The 22,816-nt window shown below is 39.2% G+C and overlaps 2 protein-coding genes across 2 annotated transcripts in view; one reads left to right on the top strand and one right to left on the bottom strand.

The window, feature by feature from the left end:
- The window catches only part of iyd (iodotyrosine deiodinase), a 48,021-nt gene that overhangs the window by 10,792 nt on the left and 14,413 nt on the right, over positions 1-22,816 (top strand). The gene's annotated exons all lie outside the window — the stretch shown is intronic.
- ppp1r14c (protein phosphatase 1, regulatory (inhibitor) subunit 14C) overlaps positions 2,382-22,816 on the bottom strand; it is a 29,421-nt gene continuing 8,986 nt past the window's right edge. Inside the window, exons 2-4 of the mRNA XM_042503502.2 lie at positions 9,699-9,782; positions 7,736-7,768; positions 2,382-4,901 (exon numbers count right to left, since the gene is read on the bottom strand). Of these exons, the coding sequence (XP_042359436.1) occupies positions 4,827-4,901; positions 7,736-7,768; positions 9,699-9,782 (192 nt within the window). The 3' untranslated portion in view covers positions 2,382-4,826. The remainder of the gene's footprint in view (positions 4,902-7,735; positions 7,769-9,698; positions 9,783-22,816) is intronic.

Genomic DNA, 22,816 nt, shown 5'->3' with positions numbered 1-22,816 from the left:
TCCAGTGTCTGTCTTTTTATATTCTCAATCTTCTCCCCCCTCTCTGTCTTTCTGTCTCTCTAAAGCATTGGCATGATGGATCATTGCATCCACAAGGGAAAGGGGGGAAATATAGTGAAGTAGGAGAAGAGAGTGAAGGGGGTGGAGAGGATCAAGAGGGAGAGAATGACAAAATGAGGAGGGGGATGGGAAGGCATAAAATTTACAGTAGGGACTGCTGGGCTGTTTCACATTACAATATATGATGGATTTCTGTTGTTGAAAATGGACAGTGGCTTAAACAAACTGATAACAACTCCTCAATCTTGCCAGTCTTTCATACATCCACACAATTCCCCTCCTCCTGTCAAACAGCTGTCTCCATTCACATCAGCTTTAATATTTTGAAACACCATGACCAACAACCTCGAGGACAGGGCTGGTGTGAGATCTGCTGGTGTGCAGCCAGCTGACTGAGCCGGGCACGCTGGCTGTCGAGGGGGGGATGCTCCCGTCCTTAACTATTCTCCTCACATTCACCTTGCAGTCCCAATTATTCAAGGCAGCGTGCACGAGCGCTCCCTGCCAGCCAGCCCCAGCTGTGAAAAGTGGGTCATGGAATTTAAAGGCACATGCAGCCCTTGTTGCACCGCACAGTTGCGCTGGCGCCGCTCGCCGTTCCTCCCAAACACGCAGCGTGTGTGTGCAGTTTTGTTTCCTGGAGTTAAATCCACGAGGCTGTTTGAGAATGCGTGTCAGTGAATCAGAAGACATTCATTATCACATCCTCTGCGGGAATAAAAGCTGCGGCGCATTCGCCAAGTGTGTCTCCTCCTGTCTGTCTACCCAGTAAACTGGCCTATATTCTTCCACACGACTTCCCTTTAGAAATAAAAATGTATGAGCTTTGAGTTGCAGTGAGGTTGACTTGTTCCTTTGCAGATTGGCAATCGTGCAGCTTAAAGTTTCATTGTAATTATACTTTTCTTAGGGAGCTCTTAAATCTGAGATCAATGAACATTATCTACCTAGCAACAGTGTACAGTAGGCCAGTCCATATGGGGCTAGACATGCTGCAGAGAAAGGCTACTCATGCGCACACTGAGCAATAATGTCATACCCTGATGAGCTCTTTACAGAATCAGACAGGGCTGTCCTACTAAACTACTGCCACATTGTGTGGCACTGAGAAGCAACACATTGGAAACCACGATTCTCCAATATGCCCCTTGTGCAGAGAGACACGCACGTGAAAACACACATACCAAGGACCACACACACACACACACACAGATCGCAACACATCTGAATAATGGTATGTACTTTACAACACAAATGCAACTAGAAAGACACAATCACTCATGAGGAATATTCTGATATTTTCGAAAATTCACCTTCTCATCAATAATTAGCACTCACATGTGCAACTGCCAGCAGCCACTTGGTTTAGCTTCACACTTGTCTTTTTTGGCAAGTTTATTTTTTGGAGCTTTTTGCCTTTATGTGATAGGACAGCTTAATCATGAAAGGGGGAGAGAGGGAATGGCATGCAGAAAAGAGCCAAGACCGGCATTTAACATAAAACACAGGCTTTGTACATTTTGCACCCGCTCCACCAACTGAGCCACTGGGCACCCTGGGACACTTGTTTAACACTTATTTGTGTTTAAGGAATGAACAATACAAAATGCCATATATGTACCGGACTGACATGATAGTGACATTTAACTCTCAGCAAGAAAGCAATTAAGTATATATTGTATATATATTGTACATTCATTTTTATGTTAAAACAGCTCAGTTTTTACGCACAATTTTCTGATCTGTCCATTGAGCTTGACAATATATGCCAATTTAACATTAAATATTTAAGTTGTATTGACGTAAAAGTGATTTAAGATACTTGTCAATTTAACACTTAGGAATAAACAAACAATATATAACATTTTAATGCAAAACATTTAGCAAACAACATTTAAGTGGTATTGCTCTTCTCATCTAACTCTTAGCAAGAAAGCAAATAAGTATATTTTTTTCCACCAATTTGTAAATTCAAACAACTGCTAAACTGCTAAAAACAGTGCACAGCTGTCCTCTGAGCTTGACAATATATGCCATTTTGATATTAAATATTTATGTTGTATTGACATAAAAACTACAACACAATTTTAGGTTTTGTTTTTTTCAGACTTTTAGTTACCTAAAGAAATTTAAGTTTTACTCAAACTTTAACTTCAGTCTTGTTTTGACTAATTTTTACCTCAAAAATCAAAAATTGTTGCTTTGAATTAAAAAAATATGTCAAGACTTTACAATAAAATGTTGTGTCATGGATAGATTGTGGCTTAAGGCAGATCCTTTTCCCCCCAAAACAATTTAAAAAATCACACAGGGAAGGCATCTGTTTAAACAGTACAGAGTCCTTCTGCATTTTTATTATCAGCAAAAACAAACCACACACCACATTACATTTTAAAAACAAGAACGCTTATTGTGGATGTACAGAAAAACAAAACTGCAGCTGAAAAACTGAATAGTTTAGTCTTAATAATAATAATAATAATAATAATAATAAAGGTATAAAAAGGAAAGTGTTATATTTTATGAAATAAAAACCCTTGGGCCAACAAAATGTTCCCCTCAACATGCGACTTTAAAAATACATGCAAACGTAAAGCTTTCTAGTATGGACGCTTTCAAAATACTCTCCACATGAAATCCCATAAATTATAAAATATCAGCCTATTGCCCCTGAACTGTTTCTTGACAGAGAAAATCCTATGGAGTACCTTGACATAAATCCTGGATGCATTTCCTATAATGGCTTCCTCCTCTACTTTTCCTTCCAATTCAGTGATCCAGAAAAAACACATGATCTTTGTCAAACCAATAAACCATTGAGTGTGGTGACACAAATCCAGCCCAGTCCAGATTAAGGAAAGGAAATGCAAAGAGGACGCCTCTTTAGACTGTATGCACCCCATCAATATAGACAGACACATCTCATCTGGACACATTTCTCTGGCATCAATCGACAGTGAAAATGTGTTTTTTAAACAACCAAAACCTGGGAAGAACATCAAAAACAGCACCATTTTTAAAATTTTCCTGGATTCTCTCCAACGTGACCGTCACGTTGTTTCAACACAAAAAGTTCTACAAAGTCTGACATGGTAGCTAAGTCAAAAAGTATTTTTTGCTTGATTATAAGTTCATAATATCTATACTCTTTTATCAGTGTTTTTTTCTTTCTGTTGTTAGCATGCAAGACGGGTGCTTTGCAAGTGTTATGTTAAAATCAAACATTGCCCTGCTTTTGTCTTTGGCAGCTGAGGGTATGTGTCACATACGCAGATTTAGGTCTGCTCCATTCCAGTCGGTACTCGATTGACTGCTCGGAAGTGAAACTGGGCCCAACCCCATTAGAGTCATGATTGTACCAAAGCTTACAGGTTTTTGAGTGTGTTGGTGCACATTAACATCAATAAATAACTAAATCCACCTCTTAACCCGGGGATTACAACAGATTTTGTGCAACCTGGAAAAGTTTTTTAACACCTTAAAAAAATCTGCGCCCACCCGAAGATGTTTCACAAACTAAACAAACGATTTCTGTGGAAATGCTGTGTCACACTAATGCCTCCATGACATTTAAGATGTAATACTCCCAGTTTTGGCACACCCTCCTTTACAGGACTTGACAGGTTTAAAAGTTTCAAGTTGTCCTCAGGTTCTGACTCAGCCGTATTTGCCTTTTTTCAGTAGTTAAGGTTCAGTGCTGAGAAAAAACTGATCCTGAATGTCCTTCAAGGCAACATCAACCATTATTAGCAGAGTTAAGTGAACCAGAGTTTGAGAAACAATGTTTGGGCTTTGTGCTTGAACCTAAATGACCAACTGATATGTATCCTGATGAGGGAGAGCAATGGACAACAGCATGTAACATTGTAAGTGAAAGGCTGCCAATCATACAGGTTTTGTAGCCTCATGTAGAGAACTGCAACACCCATCATGCCTCGCTGTGGTGAAAAGTATACTGGCAGAGTGGGCAAAAAGAAAAAAATCTTCACGCTATTTTAGCCTCGCTTGCTAAAATGCCCCCACTCTTTCCAGAGTTTACACATCACAAAAGGACAGAGTTGATGTATTAACGCCTTGTGCTTAAAATAAAACTACAGAGCTCCCTTACGTTTGCAGCGACAAAGTAAGGACAAGCAGGGTGACTTGAAAGTAGGACAAAGAAGACCACATTTCAATCACATGAACAATAAATGGCAACATACAGTACATTTTTTTTAAAAGAAGTAACAGCACCTCAGTAAAAAAAGGACAAAATCATGAAGCACTGTGTTTACATAGTGCTACAGCTAATTTCACACCTACTGCAGTACAAACATTTTTTTTATTTTTATTTATCACCTCCCTTCTTGTTGGTGTTTTAGTCTGTATGGCTGTTTGGGATTACAGCATCGGCTTGTAACATGGCTCTGAAATGTGAAATCAGATGGTGTTCATGTTAAAGCACAGTTGCAGTTCTTGCACGCTCCAGGGCTTTGACATTTTAGTGTGGCTGTATGCTATTTAACCATGTTGGCTCTGTTTTGCTTGCGTACCTTTCAACAGTCAAATATAATAATACACCTTGTTATTCTACGTGATTGTGAAATGAATGGCTAGTGCTATATGCATGGAGTTTATGGTGCCTGTTTGCAGGTTGCAGAATAGTTACTAATGCCGTTATGTTTAGATAAGTTATTCTGTGTGATGACAGTCCATGTTGAGTGGGTTAAGTAGGTGGAGCTGAGATGACGCAGTTTATGGTTGATTTATGGTTGACCACACAGCCATTATAGGCCCTTCTTAGTTGGCGCACTGAGTTTTCTCATCCCCCTTATCCTGCCCAGCAGCTCGCGGACAAAGTCCTGCAAGGAAGAGAGACAGAAAGAATTAGACAAGCATTTACACACATAAACTAACACATAGTTAAACATATCTTAAATGTTTTGAAACGCATTCATGTTATGAAACCGTATTTTAAAATGTCAGCCCTGTCCCTATAGGGACTTTCCAGATCCTTATATTACGTTGTAACCGGCAATGTCGGCAGTGGCATATACTGTCCAGCTGTTATAAACTGCTGACGTCCACTGTCAAATCACACCGCAGCAAAAGATGACTTTTGTCATCTGTATCCGACGTCAAAGTCACTGCCTAAGTGGTTATTTAACGAGTTCAGAATGAGAACGGGCTGGGTTAGGCCTACATAACTGTAGAGAACATAAGTCATTTGAAAACGGTTCATTTTTAAAGGAATAGTTAAACTATTTTGGAAATAGACTTAGTAGCTTTCTTGCAGAGAGTTAGACAAGAAGATTGAAACCACTGTGATGTCTCTATGCTTAATATGAAACTATAACAAGCTGATTAGCTTAGCTTAGCATTAAGTGTGGAAACATGGCGAAACTGCCTGCTTGGCTGCATCCAGCGTGCTGGTAGGTGCTTTTAGTTGTCTTTAGACAAAACCATACTAACTGTTTCCTAAGTTTATGCTAAGCTAAGCTAACCAACTGCTGGTTTTTCGCAGAAAATTAAGTTTGCAGACATGGAAGTGCTATCAAAGAAGTGAATTTAAGTGTTTCCCAAAATGTCAAATTATTGCATTCCTTCATCAGATTTAAAAAAAAATCTGACAAATACATTAAAGCCCACACGCAGTTTGTTTTATTGTATAGTATTATAGATTGAATCCTTGTGACATCACGCAAACAACAGTCGGTCACTCTTGGGTACACCTGTTAATTGATTTTAATTGGGGAGATAAGTGAAATCAGCAAACTTGTTTATTTCTGTTGTCATTTTCAGTAGTAGGCTAGCTGTTGAAAGATAGGGTAAATAGTTAAATATGGTGGTCTGGCCTATCTGACATTTCTGCTGTGCTTAAATATTTCATGTAGGCTACTGTGTTGCTTTTATAGCGCTTTTGATAAACCAAATCATCCTGCACTGAAGGTAAGCAATGTACTGCTCAGGGCAGGGGCCGCAGCAAAATATATTTTAACCCCCTAAAAAAATATACAAGTACAAGTGTACAAGTGTATGGCTAAGTTCCCAATCAAAAAGGGCTGTCTGGCAAGATGAAGTGGTGAAAATATTCTAAATATAGTGTACACTTCAACTGATCTTGATATATATTTTAGATGCCTAAAAAGATGACTAAGATATAATTTCATTCTGTGTACATGACACAGAGGTTTTCTATAGAAAGTTATTATAAACAAACATTGTGATTCGCTCTATTACATGACTTTGTTGATTACCTGCTTGTTATTGATCAATGACGGTATTTATTGGTCTGTTATTTTTTTGAAGAGCAGGCCACTGGACACAGTTGTGATAGCAGATGCTAAGCAGGAGCCATAAAATCAATTTTAAATCCATATTTTTGATTGAAGTTATTGATTTCTTTTGTCAGTGGCATTTTAACAAGCGGTATGCAAAACCCCTCTGCTTCATTTGGGAGTCGCAATAATGATCCACTTGCTTTATAGAATGTATTACATATTGGCATTTAACAGAAATAGAAGCAAAAGGATAGAAAACCAACATGAGGCAACAAACTCCAATTGCGTTGGTCTTGTTCTTTAAATGGCTGAAAAAATGCTGCAGTACGAAGAAACTTTAACAGAAAGGAACGAGGACAAAGAGACATCTTGGGTTTAAGCACTAGGTCGTATGGAGGTCCATGATGGTGCAACTGCAGTGGAGAATATGCTGGAGTATAATCCCCCTCATTATACCAGGGGTGACTCTGCTCATGACCCAATTACTGACGCCTCCCCCTCCTCTTTCTCTCTCTGTACCTCTCCTCCTCCTCTCTGCTACACTCTTGTCTGTCCTTCTGCCTCTAGCTGTCTTTTCATATATCCCTCTGCATCTCTCTCCTCCCATCTCTTTGCAATAGCTTCCTCCTCCTTCATATCCTGTTATTTTCCCAGTGTACCTTTTTCTAACAGCACTCTTTTTCATTCTTTCATCCTCCCTCTATCACCCCTTTGTCGCATTTCTCTCTTCTGTCTTTCACTGTTTATCCTCAGCTGATGCCTTCTCCCTGGGATTGTGTTCAAAATGGCATCTGTGCTGCTCCATTCTCAAGGGATTACAGTGTGTGTGTGTGTGTGTGTGTGTGCGTGCGTGTGTGCGTGTGTGATTTGGTGTGACATGTATCAGCGGCTGTCAACCTGGTCAGTCATTTCTGTAGCTTCGGATACCAGTGACCTTGTAGTAACTGTCACTGTCTGACCTTACGCCACACACACAAACAGATGACAGATGGGGAGTTCAGGCTGGCCGGGTCGCCGTATGTAGAGCTAATGTGATTGGTCTGTGCTACCTGTAATCACCAAAATAGCTTAACCCAGCCTCACCTGAACCCAAACACCTTTACACACACAGACTCACCTTAAAACACACTCAGCATAATCAAATCCCTTAACTAGTAAACAAACCTAGCATGTGTGTATGTGGGTTGTATTTGGGTCAGGGAGACAGTGGAAAGAGAAAATGAATGCGTGTAAGTGTCACAAGACATTAATTAGCCGCCACCTACACATCTGGGACACTGCTTTAACGTACAGTGCTCTTTATACTGCAGATCGAGCCACGCATGTAAGCATCAATAATGTCTGTCTACTCACAAGCTGCTGGGTCATTGATATCGAGTGTTTTATTGTATGACAGACACTCTGAACCTACTCACCTCTGTTGGTTTGTAGCAGTCTATTAACGATTCCTGCGTAAAAAGCAAAAAAAGGAGAAAAAGCAGTGAGTTGTTGAGGGATAAGGGTTAAGGGTTTTCAGACATCATCTTGACAGCACTCCGACTTTCCATTTTTTATTCATTAGGATAAAATGTAAAATTAATGTACAAACTCGACTTCTACAGGTCTGTTTTGTGGCTGGCGAGCATGATGCCAGACTTTGGTATCAGTCTGCTAGAATCAAACAACAACATAAAGAATCATATAGCGAGAAATCCAACATACAGTACTCAGATTTCTCCACCGACTAAAGACATCAGACATTAGACCAGCATGAAGAGCAGTCATATGATAAGTTTGACTACAGAGTGATGATTTTACTTATCTAGAAAACATGCTGTCTAGCTCAAAAGAAGGCCTATTATGCTCATTTTCAGGTTGATAGTTGTATTTTGGATTTCTGCAAGAACATTTTAAGCTTTATTTTTGTCATGTTGTCTGTGCTGGAACATTTGTTTTCTCCCTCTGTCTGAGACACTCTGTTTTAGTGCTTTAAGCCACCTTCCTTAAAGAAAAGGCCAGTCTGCCTTGATCGATCAGTGTTTCCGGTTCTTCTGTATCTTTGTGTGTCTGCCATGGATGTATTAAGAAAACCTGGATACAGCATAGACGCCGAGCCCAGTTCATTCCTATGACAAAGCTGCCCAGTGGTGCATGAAGCAAAAACGCTCTATTTCTGTGGTAAGAATGTACCTGCATCTTCCACATTATGGGGCCTAAGAGTATGCACACTTTGTTGGAGTGGGTAACGTCAGTCGGCGGAGCGGCTGATTTAAAGTTTAGTGCTCTGCTTGTTTGAATTGTGGTCAAAGTATTAAATTCTTTTAGACTCTCCAAATGTTACTGAACTGAATGGATTAAATTTTGATAGCCAAATGAGTCATGCGGTTTTGACACAAAAATGTATCCACTGATTTACAGACATCTCTTTCCCAATGTAAGTCAATGGGGAAACGTCTGCCTAGATGTAATTCCACTTTTGGCCACTATGTAAAATTTGTGTCACAGCCTGGCGCACTAACAGGGGGCTTGGTTTCTGCACCATCACTGCAGCTGGGGAATAACTGTAACAGAGAATAGTAGCACTTTCTACCATGAAAAATCACCAATGAATGCTTCTAAACACAACTGGACATATTCCAGCAGAAATATGATCCATAATCAGGAAACAAACAAAATCAAATGTTTCCCTGACGTAAGCATGTTGCTTCATGTAGCAGTGTACTTGCAGCTGAGGAATGACTGTGTAAGTGCCACTTTCTCTCATTAAAAAACACCAACAAAAGCTTTTAAACCAAAATCTTAAAAAGCGGATGTTCCCTCAGGAATATGAAAAGCAGAAAATCGAGAGAATTTTACAACATCAGCAACCGCGGTTACATTTTGCCCTGATGTTAGCATGTATCTACATATAGCATTGTAGGCTGTGTAAACACTTGCAGTGGCGTGCCTTGAGCAGATTATCATATGAGGACGAGCAGTTTGAAGACAGGTTTTTGCTCACAAGGATTAGTTTTACATACAGTTAACTTATTATTTCAAACTTTGGCCACATTTAATATAAATGCAAGTGTCGCAGTGATGTTTTGGCCCTCGGGCCTTTTTCAAGATCAACAATCAAGGTCAGACACAGGCGCACTGATCTGTTATATCTGCCACGCCCTAGTCACACAGCTGATAGTGATTAAATGATCATGTCACACCATTAGGTAGAATAAAAAAACAATCAAGAGGCCTTCAATTGCTCAAAACAAAAGCGTAATCATAATAGGTCCCCTTATGTGTTCAGAAAGAATAAAAAGCATTGACTCAAGTGTATGGATGCATAAACATTGATTTATGTACAGAATATTACAATGGTGTTAACTAAAAATAGACATGTAAGTTGTCTCAGGGGTTTACCTGCAGTTTGCTGGCTCTTTCGTCATCACTGTTGACCTCCAACAGGTCATCTATGTCTATCTCTACCTCTGGCATCTCCTCCTCCTGAAACACAAAGAAACTCTTGGTTAGTGAGCTGCTGAAAAATATTCATTTCAATAAGACAATGACGTGAAAAAGAGCAAGAGGAAAGGAGGCACACAGAACAAATAACAGAAAAACTAAAGAATCTTTTTGTTGGAATGATGTCACATGCTTTCTCTTTCGGTCATTTCCTTCATTTCAACTCTGTAAACACTGCTCCCACATTTCTGCGCTTCATGCACCAAACAGCCCGAACATATATTTGCCTATTAGGAGCAGACAACATATGGAAATGTCATTGTGCTATGTTGTGCTGCCAGGGCTGGGCCGTTTAGTGGCTTGGTGGTTAGAGGCTGTATTCTGCTCAACAACACTTCAAAGGTTCTGTGTTCCTCTGGTTCACTTTATTTCACCACAAGGGTTGTGCAAAAGAGGCACGCAGGGAGGATCAACCCTTTCCTTTGCAGCTACCACATGATGTATCTTCCAAACTCTCCCCTCTGGGAATTAAAGCCAAAGAAATTTTGTGCAAGTGCAGCTACTTCATCCAAATGGTGGCCTTTACCAGCAGCTGAACTGCTCAGCAACAACATAGTGCATGATTGCAGCAAAATGAACTCTACTAACCCAGGATCACTTGGAAATAGGTTCATATCGGATATTTCTGCACCTCACAATAAACATCCAACTTTGGTTGTCAACTCAGGAAGTAAGGCAAGGAAGCTTTATTTGTACAGCACATTTTGTACAACAGGGCAATTCAAAGTGCTTGGCAGAGCACTTTGAAATACAAAACATGACAAAGGATACTCTTTACAATAAAAAGTAAAGAGATAAGATATAAAAGGTAAAATCTATTACTAAATTTATTTTTTTTTTAAAATAAAATCACCATTTAAATAGCAAAGGTGCAGACAAGAGGTGCAAAGATAAAATACATATATATTTATATATATATTATAAGTTTGCAGTCATTATTGGGTGGAGGCAGTGTAAAAAAGGAGTGTTTTTAGCTTTGACTTAAAAGTGGTTAGAGTCAGGGCTTGTTTAACATCATACAAGAGTTTTTTCGAGGTCTGTGCTGCATGATGATAAAATGCTGCTTCACCATGTTTTGTCTAACTTTTGGGACGGTCAATAGACAAGCCCCAGATTTCCTGAGGGTCCTAGAGGGTTCATATGTCACAAGTGTGTCAGAGATATATTTTGGCGCTGAGCCACAGAGTGATTTATAGACAAGCAGCGAGAAGAAGCCGTGGTGTGACCTCATTGGAAAGTGAGGGTGAATGGGCGTGTAGCTAAAGGAACTTTTGTGCCACTGTTTGCATCTTGTTGCATACAGTTGTGGTTATTATTTTGTTTGTCTTTTATTTACCCATAACCACAATTTTTGACTAACCTTGCCCAGGTGTTTTAGTTGCCAACCACATTTAAATCATTTGCCGTATCTTTCAAGAGCTGCGATACTGAAGTGTATCAATATTTTCTTACACTTGTAGATGATAAGTTGAACATATGTAGAGGTTTCTGTTGCTGTTGCTGTTGGTTCAGCGGTTCTCTAGAATAACCCATAACCCACACAAAAATAAAGAGGCGCTATTTTAGATTGAGCACCCTTGTTTGGCAGCAAGCACAACTTCATTATCTTTTTTTAATGCATGGTGGATGATCCCACATTCCCTCTACCCAGGATGCTAACACTAGAACAGCTTCCTGTTTTAAATTGTGCCGTGTGTGTGTGTGTGTGTGTGTGTGTTGATGTGCTCTCAGAGGACTCCTATTCTTTTGCCTGGAGCGTGCACTGGTATTCAGACACAGGAATGAGAGGATGGAAGGACAATTTGATTTTAGCTCTCAGCGTTGAAGCTAAGTTGCTGTGATTCCAGTTTTTGCATGGGTGTGTTGATGTGCACAGAATAGAATTAGCTCACAATTATACCTCTGAGATAACAATACATGTGTAAAACAAATTGCAGGTATGGCACGTGATGTGCTCTGTCTTTGACAGTATGACTGAAGATGAATAACTTCACCTCATGCAACTGTTTTTAGAAAACATTAGTTGTAAGGATATAAACCAGGAATGTAAGCTTCAGGTAAGCAATAAACACCTCAAAAATTCTACTTGACATCAGTGACACTTTGCCTGCACATATCTCATTTGCATTTGTTCACACGCTTGACACTTAAACACACAATGGCCCTCAAGGCTACTCCACCTTCATCCTCATTCCTGAGCCGTTAAGAAGCATTTACACAACCTGCATTTTAAGCATCACAGTCTCTGTAGAGATGAGCGCCCCCTTCGACCTCTCCCTCTGAAATCTCTCTCCATGTCTTAGCGAGAGGGTTTCACTCTGAAATACTCCCTTCATTATGGAAACAGAAAAATAAGGCGGAGAAACGAGGGAATATGGCAGAACATATCAAAGCCTGTCATCTTTTAGTATAGAAGTGTGTGCGCTGTGGAACCAGAGGACTGAGGTTATATGCAAATTGCAAACATCAGAGGAGTTACTTCAAACTGAGGAGAGGAGGAATAAATGGATAGATTCTCTTGCCATTTAAAATTCTCATATTATTAGCTTTTTTTATTTTCATGTCAATGAGGTCCTCTATACCAATGAAGCCAATTGAATAGAACCCAGTGATAAATCCTAAAATTTGGAAATCTGTTGGCATTTCAGCACCTCCGGTCCCTTGTCCTCAAGTTAATAGGTTTTTAGTTAGATGCCTTAAATTAGGTCTTTCAAGTCTTTCATAACTTTCACAACTTTCATGTTTTGTTCTTTGACATAAAATTTGTCAGTAAATACCCAACTTGTGAACTTTGAAGCTTAAACTTGTCTTACAAATGCTGGTTACTAACTAGTTATTAAATGAGACTGCAGAACATCATCACAGCCCTGTTGTAGTGGGGATGTTGAAGTCACGCGGCCCTGGTGTAGTTTGTCTATAGTCTAATGTTTGCTTTTTGCCTCTGGTGATTTGTTAAGGCTTTTAAAAAATCATAAACGTGATGTACATTTGTAAAGATGTCTTGCTGAACAAAATGTGTAACTATCAAAGATGTTTGTTTGCCACAGATTTTATTTTCTGCAATAATCCAAAGCCAATGGAAAAATCCCACCGGCGTTTTGACGAGGATAAATAAATACTGTATTCAATTAAAGATTAATTCATTACATTAGCTCATTAGCTCAAATGGGCAGGAAAGCCAAAGAAACAAAAACACATTTTCTTATGAGATACTACATAATTGTTTGTTTTAGGTTTCATGTAAATATATATCAGATCTTTAAAACTCTTTTTTCTCAACCCCACTATACTGCTCTCATGTAATGCGCTGTAGGTAGAGAAAAACCATCACCATTTGGATGGATTACCTGAATAAATCAAATGGCCGCAGAACTATATTCTCAATCTTAAGCCCCCAAAATGTTGACAAAGTCAAGCAGGTTTCATGCCCTTAGGACAGATGAAACCCATTAAAGATCCAAACTAGAATTTCAAGAACGAATCACTACAGATCACTGCTCCTTCTCCAAAGGTCAGCTTGTTTACACCTCACAGCAGCTACCTGCCAGCTCTGAAATGTGAGCAGGGCACAGAGATCATGGCCTTGGTCATGAATGCCAAAAACAAGAGCTGAGATGTACCAAAAAAACAACAGTGAGTGGCGTCCTGCTTATGGTCTGTTGGTTTGAGAAGCTTTAATCGAATAAATGAGTACGTAAATTAGAGTAACGGTGAAGTGAGAGGCTGCCAGGAGAGTGAATTTAACACACTGACCTACTTCTTCAGAGGTTGAGGAAAAGGAAAATGCTATCTATCTATCTATAGTAAGGTGGTTATCACTCAGTCTGACCGCTGTGTGTGTGCATGTGTGTGACTATTCCACTTGTCAGCAGACCGTCCGTCACCCTCTGTCACTGTGATTGGTGATGACTAGGGCAAGCATGGCCTGTGTGTGTGAGGCATGACTGCAGGCAATCGCCAACGACGTGCAAATCTTCACACACAGACACACACACACACACACACACACACACAGTCAAGTTTTTGCCACCATCAATCACAGAAACGCTCACCACAGGGCTTTGTCTCTATGCAGAGCTTGTTAGAAAGTACCTAAATGCGTTAAATGCACTAAATGCAATGACAAGAATGGAAACACTCATACACACTTAACATGCAGATAAACACTGAACTTGTCCTGCTGGTGATTGAGAGACAGAAATAGCTGAGGTCACACCCACTGCCCCTGGGGGAAAATCATCTTGCATCTTGCCAGCAGTGGAAGGGTGACAAAATGACAGCGCACAGTGCCAGGAGACATAAAGGGACAGGCAAGACACACAGAGACACACTCCCACAGGAATACATTCAAAATAGTGCTGAAAAAAGATCTAATTTTGCTCTGATTTTGTAAAACGGTAGCTAGAGGCACATTCATCTAACTCATAAACATCAACCAAAAAATACATATTTTATGGGCGATATAGCAAGGTATTCCTACACCATGTGCAACAAAAAGATAAGTTTTTTGTTTTAGTTTTTATATGATCCAAAGTAGCAGAAAAAACAAATATAAACTAGACAGATATAAAGACCTCAGTATGCCTGACAGCAAACAAGAGAACAACAAGAAGACAGAAGCTGCTATTTGCAAAATGAATACAGATCCTTCTTGTGTTAGGAGCATGTTGGACATTCACGCAAAAAATAAAACATATTATACATTTGTTTTTGAGTGTACAGTTAGGGAACACTGTTGAAAAAAAGGGAGAATATTCTCAGGAAGAAAGTAGAATTACTGCCTTGCAATTGTATGTCTCTTTGAAACAGTCAAGTTGCACTTAGAGTTTACATCCATGTCTGTGAAAACATGCATGCTTCACTCACATCTTCCCATAAGATCTATATAATCTATACAGTTTCAAGATTATTGTCAAGAAATCAGTTTTTGAACAAAAGGTTTTTGTTTTTGCAGAACATTTTGATGTCACAGTGAAGGTGACCTTTGGCCTTTTGGCTATATAATGTCATCAATTCATCCTTTTATCCTATAAGACATTTATGTGAAATGTTGTCATAATAAGCAAATAAATTCTTTAATTAATGCCAATAACATATTTTGTGAGGTCACACTGACCCATGATCATCAAATTCTTATTAGTATATTCTTGAGTCCACATGGTCGTATGTGCCAAATTTAGGGGAAATTAGGCATTTGCATCCACTTCAGAAACACACAAAAAAATATAAACAAATGCATGAAAAATCATTTTTGCTTGATGTTAGTGAAGTTATTAAATTTGCAGATTTTGTTGCAGATGAGGGTATATGTGTCTGTTTTCATATGCAGAAGAAAGACACGGTGACGAAAACAGGAGAAGAGAGTTAGTGTGAATTTAATGTGTAGAGGATAGTGTGTGCCATAGAGATAACAAGGAGCCAAGTGTTTGTTGTAATGAAGGCAACTTTGAGTCGACTTTGTGTGAGTGCCAGCAAGCAAGAGAGAGCGAGACAGGCCAGCCTGTGTGTTGGTTTTTGTGTTGTTTGTGCACAGAAAGTGTGTGCATGTATGTCAGACTTGTTTTCACCGACAGCTAAGCAGCCGGCAGCGTTTTCAGTCTGGTTGGACTGCGAGGAGGTGAATCAAAGCTAATGCAAGCGGCCCGACCCTGTGACTCACCGCAAACTCTATTCAGACACTATTCAAACACTCTTGACGAACAAAGAGTCAAACTCCATGTGACAGAGAATCACTTTACTCGACCAAGTGATTCATGATTGTTCCTATTCATAGCCTGCTTATATGAACTAGAACTACCAGTTGTATTGAAAAGTGGTTAAGACTTGCTTAGGTCAGTAGGATAATTATGTTAGGTGGGTTCAATATTGTTTTGTTTTATGCCATGCACAGAAGTCGACAAGCTACAGTTAATGACTGGATCATCGTTGGTAGCTTGAGATTGAAATACTTCAGCAAAACTTTGTCTCAAGAAAAAGCACATAACCCAACTGTTGCTAAAAAATTTGTACGATAACATTTCATAAATCTGTAATTAAATAATTTTCCAATTTAATTATGTTTTTTGTATGTCTTTGTGTTATATATTGTAGCTGTTAGTCTTTATACTCATATGTGCAAAGCAAATTCCCCTTGGTGCAATAAAGGTTTTCATTCATTCATTTTATCTCCATACAAGTTGGCGGAGGGCGTAAGTGGAAGAAGCCAACTCAATTGCGCCTGCTCTTCGGGTTGCCAATGCAGAAGATCCAGATAATTCACATGGGAAGTCAAACTTTTTTGGCTTCATGCACCACTGAAAAACTTTAATAGGGCCCCACTTCCAACGGTATATCCAGTTCTCTTTATACATCCATGGTGTGAAGACTATATTATAAAGTGAAAAATGAAACCATTATACCGCCACAACAGGCAGTTGCTGAGTGCTACTGTGGCTAAATGATTTTGTCAGGACAATCGTGGCAGCTGTCACTTACAGATGCTGGAAATGGAGGCTTAGCAGTCGACACTGCTGTCTATCAGTTGTCATTTTGTCTCTGGGCATTTTCAGTGTGTGTGTGTGTAAGAGAGAGAGTTAGAGAGAAACAGACAGAGACAGTGTGGTAATGTTCCAGTGGTGCAAAGAGCACAGGAACATTCAGTCTGTGCCTGTAATGGTGTATTGAAACTGTCTCTGTAAGAGATACAGAACATGGCCGAGTTTGACATATCCCCCTCCAAAAAAACTTAGATATCGCTGAGCACACACACGCAAAGTGAGGTGAATTTTAATAGTAAGGAGATGCTAAAATATTCAGGTAACACTGTAAACAAGAAAAAGTCATTAACTAGAAGAAAGAGAACAAAAGAAAGCCAAGAAAGGAGAGATTTAACAAGTCAAACATTAAAATAACAAGGGATGTTATTAGATTAGGGAGCATACAGAGATGAGAGTAAACAGGACCACAAAGGAGAAGTGAAAAGAAATGCAGAGAGCTATGTACGAGAGCAGTAATTAGAATACATAAGATGCAGGGAGATGGGGGAGCGCAGAGATAAGTGGGTCACTGTGATGATGAGGCAGAGGAGGATTGTGCAACACAGTAAAAAACCTCACAGCTCAGCTTTCTTCCTCTCTCTACACTGCCATGCTGTGTCACATCAAAGGGATGAATTCATCTTAGGAGACTGTGTGAGCTGAGGGAGGGAAAGAAACTACTGCACACTGGAGAATGGAGGCTGAGGATGGGACTAGTAACAAAAGAAAAAGAGAGACAAAGGTTTCCATGTCTCTCAGAGTAATGGAAAACAAAAAAAATACTTGCAGCAGTAAGACCAGGAGGTGCAATGGTAGAAAGAAGTGTTTCTACACTATTTCCCCTGCCCTTCTTTGTCTTCGAGTGCATGCCCCACCCCCCCACGGCGATACAATTTGCTGAAACCATACAGCACGGATGATGTGACTTCACTGGATAAAGTTAGCTGCTGCAGCAAAAGCTCTTTCCCACGCTGATTCAGCTGTACTCTAGAGGACACTGTATATCAGAGAGGGGGAGTGGTAGAGGACTGGGAGGGAGGAATTATTCCTCAAAGGAGATTTTCAGTCAAAAATAACAATGATTCTGCATGGTGAATTTTAGAAGCTGATTGTGATGTAAATGTCTTCATTCAATGCTGATTCTGAATGTCATCTCTCCACAGTAGCCCTGATAACACTCTTGTATTACTTTGATCAGCAAACTCACAGGTCAGCTTGTGTTTGTATCCAATCATGTCCTCATCTTGCTTGTCTTGTACCACCAATCATTTTTTCGGGGGGAAAGTCACAAACTAAGACATAAGTAAGAACCAGGATTACAAGGGGTTTACAGCTGTCCCACCACAGAACCAACAAGTCCTCCACCCTGTACGACTACATACATCGTTTGTTCTTACCCTTTAATATGACCCACAGGAGCATTTCCGAAAGTAGCGTCCCTATCGATTAGGTTATGTTTAGGAAAAAAAATTATGGTTACGTATTCATTGCATTGCATACGAAATATCATGTTTCGATATGTACAGAACGTGACGTTATGCACATAGTTAACCTAAAATAACTCAGTGTTAACAATTGGTTTTTGGACAAAACCAGCAATTTTCTGGGTGAAAGTCCTGTGTTTGTTTGACCAATTCAACACTCGGACCTCCTCAACCCACAAACTTTATTGCTCTTTGACACATGTACTTGGTCATCCTATGGTAATTACTATGGCCACTAGAGGTTGCCACCTACAGTAATCATAAATTTGCTTCATTTTAGGCTGTTTGTACTCACATAGTAAGAAAAAATAAATCGTGCAGGAATCTGAAATTTGGATGGACTGAGATGCATTGATAATGTGTTATAATAATGTTTTATAATTGCATCAAAATCATCTGAATTGGAGTCGAATTGTAAGGTTCTTACACATTCCCACCCTTACATGATACTGGCATTAAACTGAGGACTTTCTCAGACCTCCTTATTGGCATCTCACAACCACTTTCAACAATTTTTCCTTGAAGCTTTTGTAGCAGCTGCTGATTTTATATGTTGTGTTATGCTATTACTATACAAGGTCAAAACTGCTGAAATCATCCCGTCCACCTTTGGTTAAAATCCTGATTGAAAGTCCAGATCCAGTATTATTGTGGATTCAACCATGAAACCGCCATCATCTGTCTTGTGACTCTATTTCACAGTTTTGTGATTCGGGGGAGCATGATTCATTTTATGGTGTTTACCAGGCACACAGTTCCTCCCTGAGGCTAATGTATTGACAGCTGAGCCCCTTTGGACCTTTGCTCTCATTGCAAAGCTTCGAGCCAAACTGGACTTAAAATGTCAATATCACCAGGGTCATAAGCCGTTGGCCAGTCAAATTAATGGATTTATTCAAATTCAGAGGCAATTAAAAGACCCTTTGTTGTGAGGACAGAGTGTGAGCAGTGATAACAGCGATAACTCAACTTAAATATACCAAGAATCTGTACTTTTTTTACACACTAATAAATAAGAGAGCTTGCTTTCTGATTTCATTCATCACTGTCAAATGTGCAGAGTCATTCATCCCATGCAAAAGTTGACATACAAGTTAACTACACACTCACAGGAACACACCCGGATTACTTTGAAAGTCAAAACAATAATCATCCTTCTCTCCGTCTTTCCCTCAGTCTCCCTCTCGCACACACGTGTGAATGACGCCAGTGTTTTTGCATCTTTTCGCAGCGCCAACCACACAGAGAGTGAGTCAGTGTTTGTACACAGCCAGTTTATAAATTGTGTCGGCTCACCGACAATGAAACCAGTGATTAACTGGATCATCTTGGGAATGGGAGGGGATGTCATAGGAAGACAAGAAAGTCAGTGTGTGAGTGTGAAAAATCTGCATCTCTTTCCTTTCAGCGTCTCAGGGGCTTTCCTTTTTTTGCAAACTGGCATGACCATGTCACTTGACCATAGCCAATTGCACTTGCTACCTTAAGATTTTTTTTCTCATACAATTATGTCTTGGGATTCAACCACTGTAAAACCTATTATTCACATTAATAACCTGCAGACATTTTGTTCTTTCCGGATCATTTTATTTTTCACCCTATCCATCTCTATTTTCTCTTCTGTGCCGCGGGCAGACTGATCTACCTCCCTGAGGTTTGTAAAAACATCTTAAAGCACCATGACAGCATTGTAGTATCACAGCTAAGCCCATAAGCAGCATACAGGGTTAATATAGTGGGAAACCTAAAGATTTCATTAAAAAAAATGGACGTTGCCATCGCAAAGTCAGCTAATGGTTTGTGGGGTACTCTTTTGAAATGCTGAGCTCGGCATTATGGCCGGTGTAACAAAGTACATTTACTCAAGTACTCTACTTCAGTATGAATTTGAGGTACTTTTACTTCACTTGAGTTTGGTTTTTTTCATGCCACTTACTACATACTTTTACTCAATTAAGAGGGAAATCTTATACTTTTTTACTTAAGTACATTTATCTGACAACTTTAGTTACTCGTTACTTTACAAATGAAGATTTTTGCCTAAATAAATAAGGAAAGCTTATAAAAGATGATGTTTTGTTATTAATTAAATCACCAAACACTTAACACAAGTACAGCTGAAACAATTACATTGTCAAATAATTGCCAACTATTTTGATTAACATTTAAGTCTTTTTCCTCTTTATATATAATGCAGAGTTTTGGGGTGTGCCATTTCTATTTTAGAGTCTTGGGGGTGTTTTAAAAAAAAATGTTTTTAATCATTTTGATAATTTATATATATATATATATATATATATATATATATATATATATATATATATATATATATATATTCTTTTATAATTTTGAGGTTTTTAAATATTTGTCTGCATTGTCTACCTTTATTTTTAATACTTTAAGTTCATTTTCCTGATTGCACTTGCTTACTTGTAGTTCAGTAACATTTTTGATGCACAACTTTTACTTGTAACAGAGTATTTTCACAGGGTGGTGTTTGCACTTTTACTAAAGTGAAGGAATACTTCTTCTACTTCTTCTGAATACTTCTTCCACCACTGATTTTGGCCATGCTCATCTGGCCAGAAGTGGGCAAATTTAATTGAGAGGGTGAATTCACAGTCTGTCTTTAATTTATAGATGAATAATAATAACTAGATAGCAGGTGCCAGGGTGGGGCTTATTTAGTGCAATGGAATTGCTTGCCAGGCACATACATCAAAAAAGGTCTCTAGCTTCAGGGTTTATTTCCAGGGTCTGTGGCCAACTAAATATGTGCATTAGTATTTCTGTAGCTGTCCCCGCCCACTCAGCTCATGAACTTTACATTGTGATGATGTAATAGATTTTTAAATTGCTTTTCTCGGTATGAGGGACGTTATGCAAATATAAAATTATGGTGGCTCAAAAAATCATACCAGAAAGATTCATAATTGACCTTGTAGTTGAGGTGTCAACAGTTTTACAGATGTCTCTTCTACAGAGGTGGTATATGGGGAAAGTACTTTTTGAGACACGGGGAATTTTTTCATAGCAATATTGTGAGCAGTGAGCAGGTAAAATTAGAAGCAAGACAGAGATGCATTTCTGGGGGCCTGGTTAACTGTAATAATGCTAATGCTAATTTTTGATAGCGAAAACAGTCTAAAAACCATTAAACAGAATTTACACACTGGAATAACTGAATATCCAACTCCTTAGGGCATCTTTTAGGCTACAAACAAATGCTGAACAAGAATTTGTTAGGCAACCAAAACATTACAATCAACTTTCATGATCCTAAAACACAGTGAAATAGTGACAGCAGCAGCTACACTCATACTCTGAGAATCTGGTGTTATGCCATTGTTACATTACCTAACCAACATTTTAGGCTTGTCAATGGACAGCATCCACTTATCACTTTAAGTAGCCAGGTTTTTAATTATGTGTACCTTTTAGTCAAACGGGTGAGTTTAAATGTACATTTTGCATTAACATAGCTAAATAGCTAAAGAGATTAAAACCATTTTTTGCACCAGGCTGTAAACATGTTTATTTCTGTCGTAAAGTTGGACATTTTCACATTGAGGTCTATGGGGATTGATTGACTCTTGGATCCAGCCTCTAGTGGCTGTTAGAAGAACTGCAAGTTTTATGCACCTCCCTGTTAGAAGTGTTTTTCAGCCCTGAATTTTGCACTTTCTGGAAACCATGTAGAGCAGGAAGGAAAGAGAAAAGTTATGAATGGTAAAAATGGAAAATCACACCGAGAACTTGCTCATTTCAGCATTTTTTCATAATTTTATTGCATTTTGGGGTAATAATATTCAGCACTGTGTTCTGTGGTGACATTATTCTAGGTGAGGTTATCACACTACCTATGTTGCTATTAAATCTTTTTTGTTCACTTGGAGGTCAAATGTGATTAACACTGTCAACTACTGACATAAAATGGCCAATCTACACGTATGTGGGCCTCGGGATGGCAGCAGAACAAAACACTCAAGGGAGAATAATAGGGAGGAGGCGGTGGAGGAGATAAAAACGCAGGTGGGTGGGTGTCCCTGTGGGTCGGAAGTTGAGTCGAGAGAGAGGATGAGAAGTGTAAAGAGTGACAGGTGGATGAAGCATGTAGAGAGATGAAAAAAAGGGGGAACATACACATTGTAACCTTCATGCTCGCTTTTGCTTTTGAGATATTTGACACCTTTCTGCTGTTTAAAACTGTTTCAACAGCTGGTCGCTAAAAGGCCTTCATGTCAGCACCTCTGATTTGTTTAGCAGCAGATGCATGTGTCTGCAGGTGCTACGTGAAATGTGTCAACACGTGCTCAGACACTAAGCGAGGGTTTATTTTTGGACATGCAGTTTCAATAGCAGCAAGATAAACGCCTGCTCTCCCATCCCAAGCACAGATAGCGAAACACAACAATGACCTTCCCCGCCAGATCCATAAACACATCAGGGTCACCCATTTAAACAAACATCCAATTGACTGACTAAATCTCCCAGTGGGAGGATCTGTCAGCCTGGCTGTAATTAAATTAATAGTTGCCATTCTGAATCCATGTTTATAACACATTCATGTATTTTTTCTTCCTCCTTTTCTGTTTAATTCCCACCCTTTCCCTCTTGCTTCCTTCTCTTTTTGAACAAATTTGACCTTCAGATGATTATAAATAGACTCAGAGCTGTGACAGGGAGCCACCATTTTCAAAAATAATGAGGTAATTGAGCTTAGCTCACTTCCTGTCATCAGTCAGAGTGAGACGTCTTCAATTGATCACTGAATTGAATCACATCCATCAACTGTCAGAGGTGATGGATTCACACATTAATGGCTTCATAAAGGGGAAAATAATAAGAACACTATATTTATACACTTCAGCATAACAGAAACCTCGATCATCAATATTATCTACTGTATGTGTACATATCGTACAGCCAGTAAACTTAAAGGAATATTTCACCCCTCAAATGATTATTTCTATATTAGTTACTCAACCCATTTTAAATTGAATTTGTGAAGAAAACC

This window comes from Plectropomus leopardus, chromosome 16 (assembly GCF_026936395.1).
Source record: "Plectropomus leopardus strain MGB_pleo_1.0 chromosome 16, ASM2693639v1, whole genome shotgun sequence".
Taxonomy (NCBI): Eukaryota; Metazoa; Chordata; class Actinopteri; order Perciformes; family Serranidae; genus Plectropomus; species Plectropomus leopardus.
This window is presented reverse-complemented; position numbering and strand designations above follow the sequence as displayed.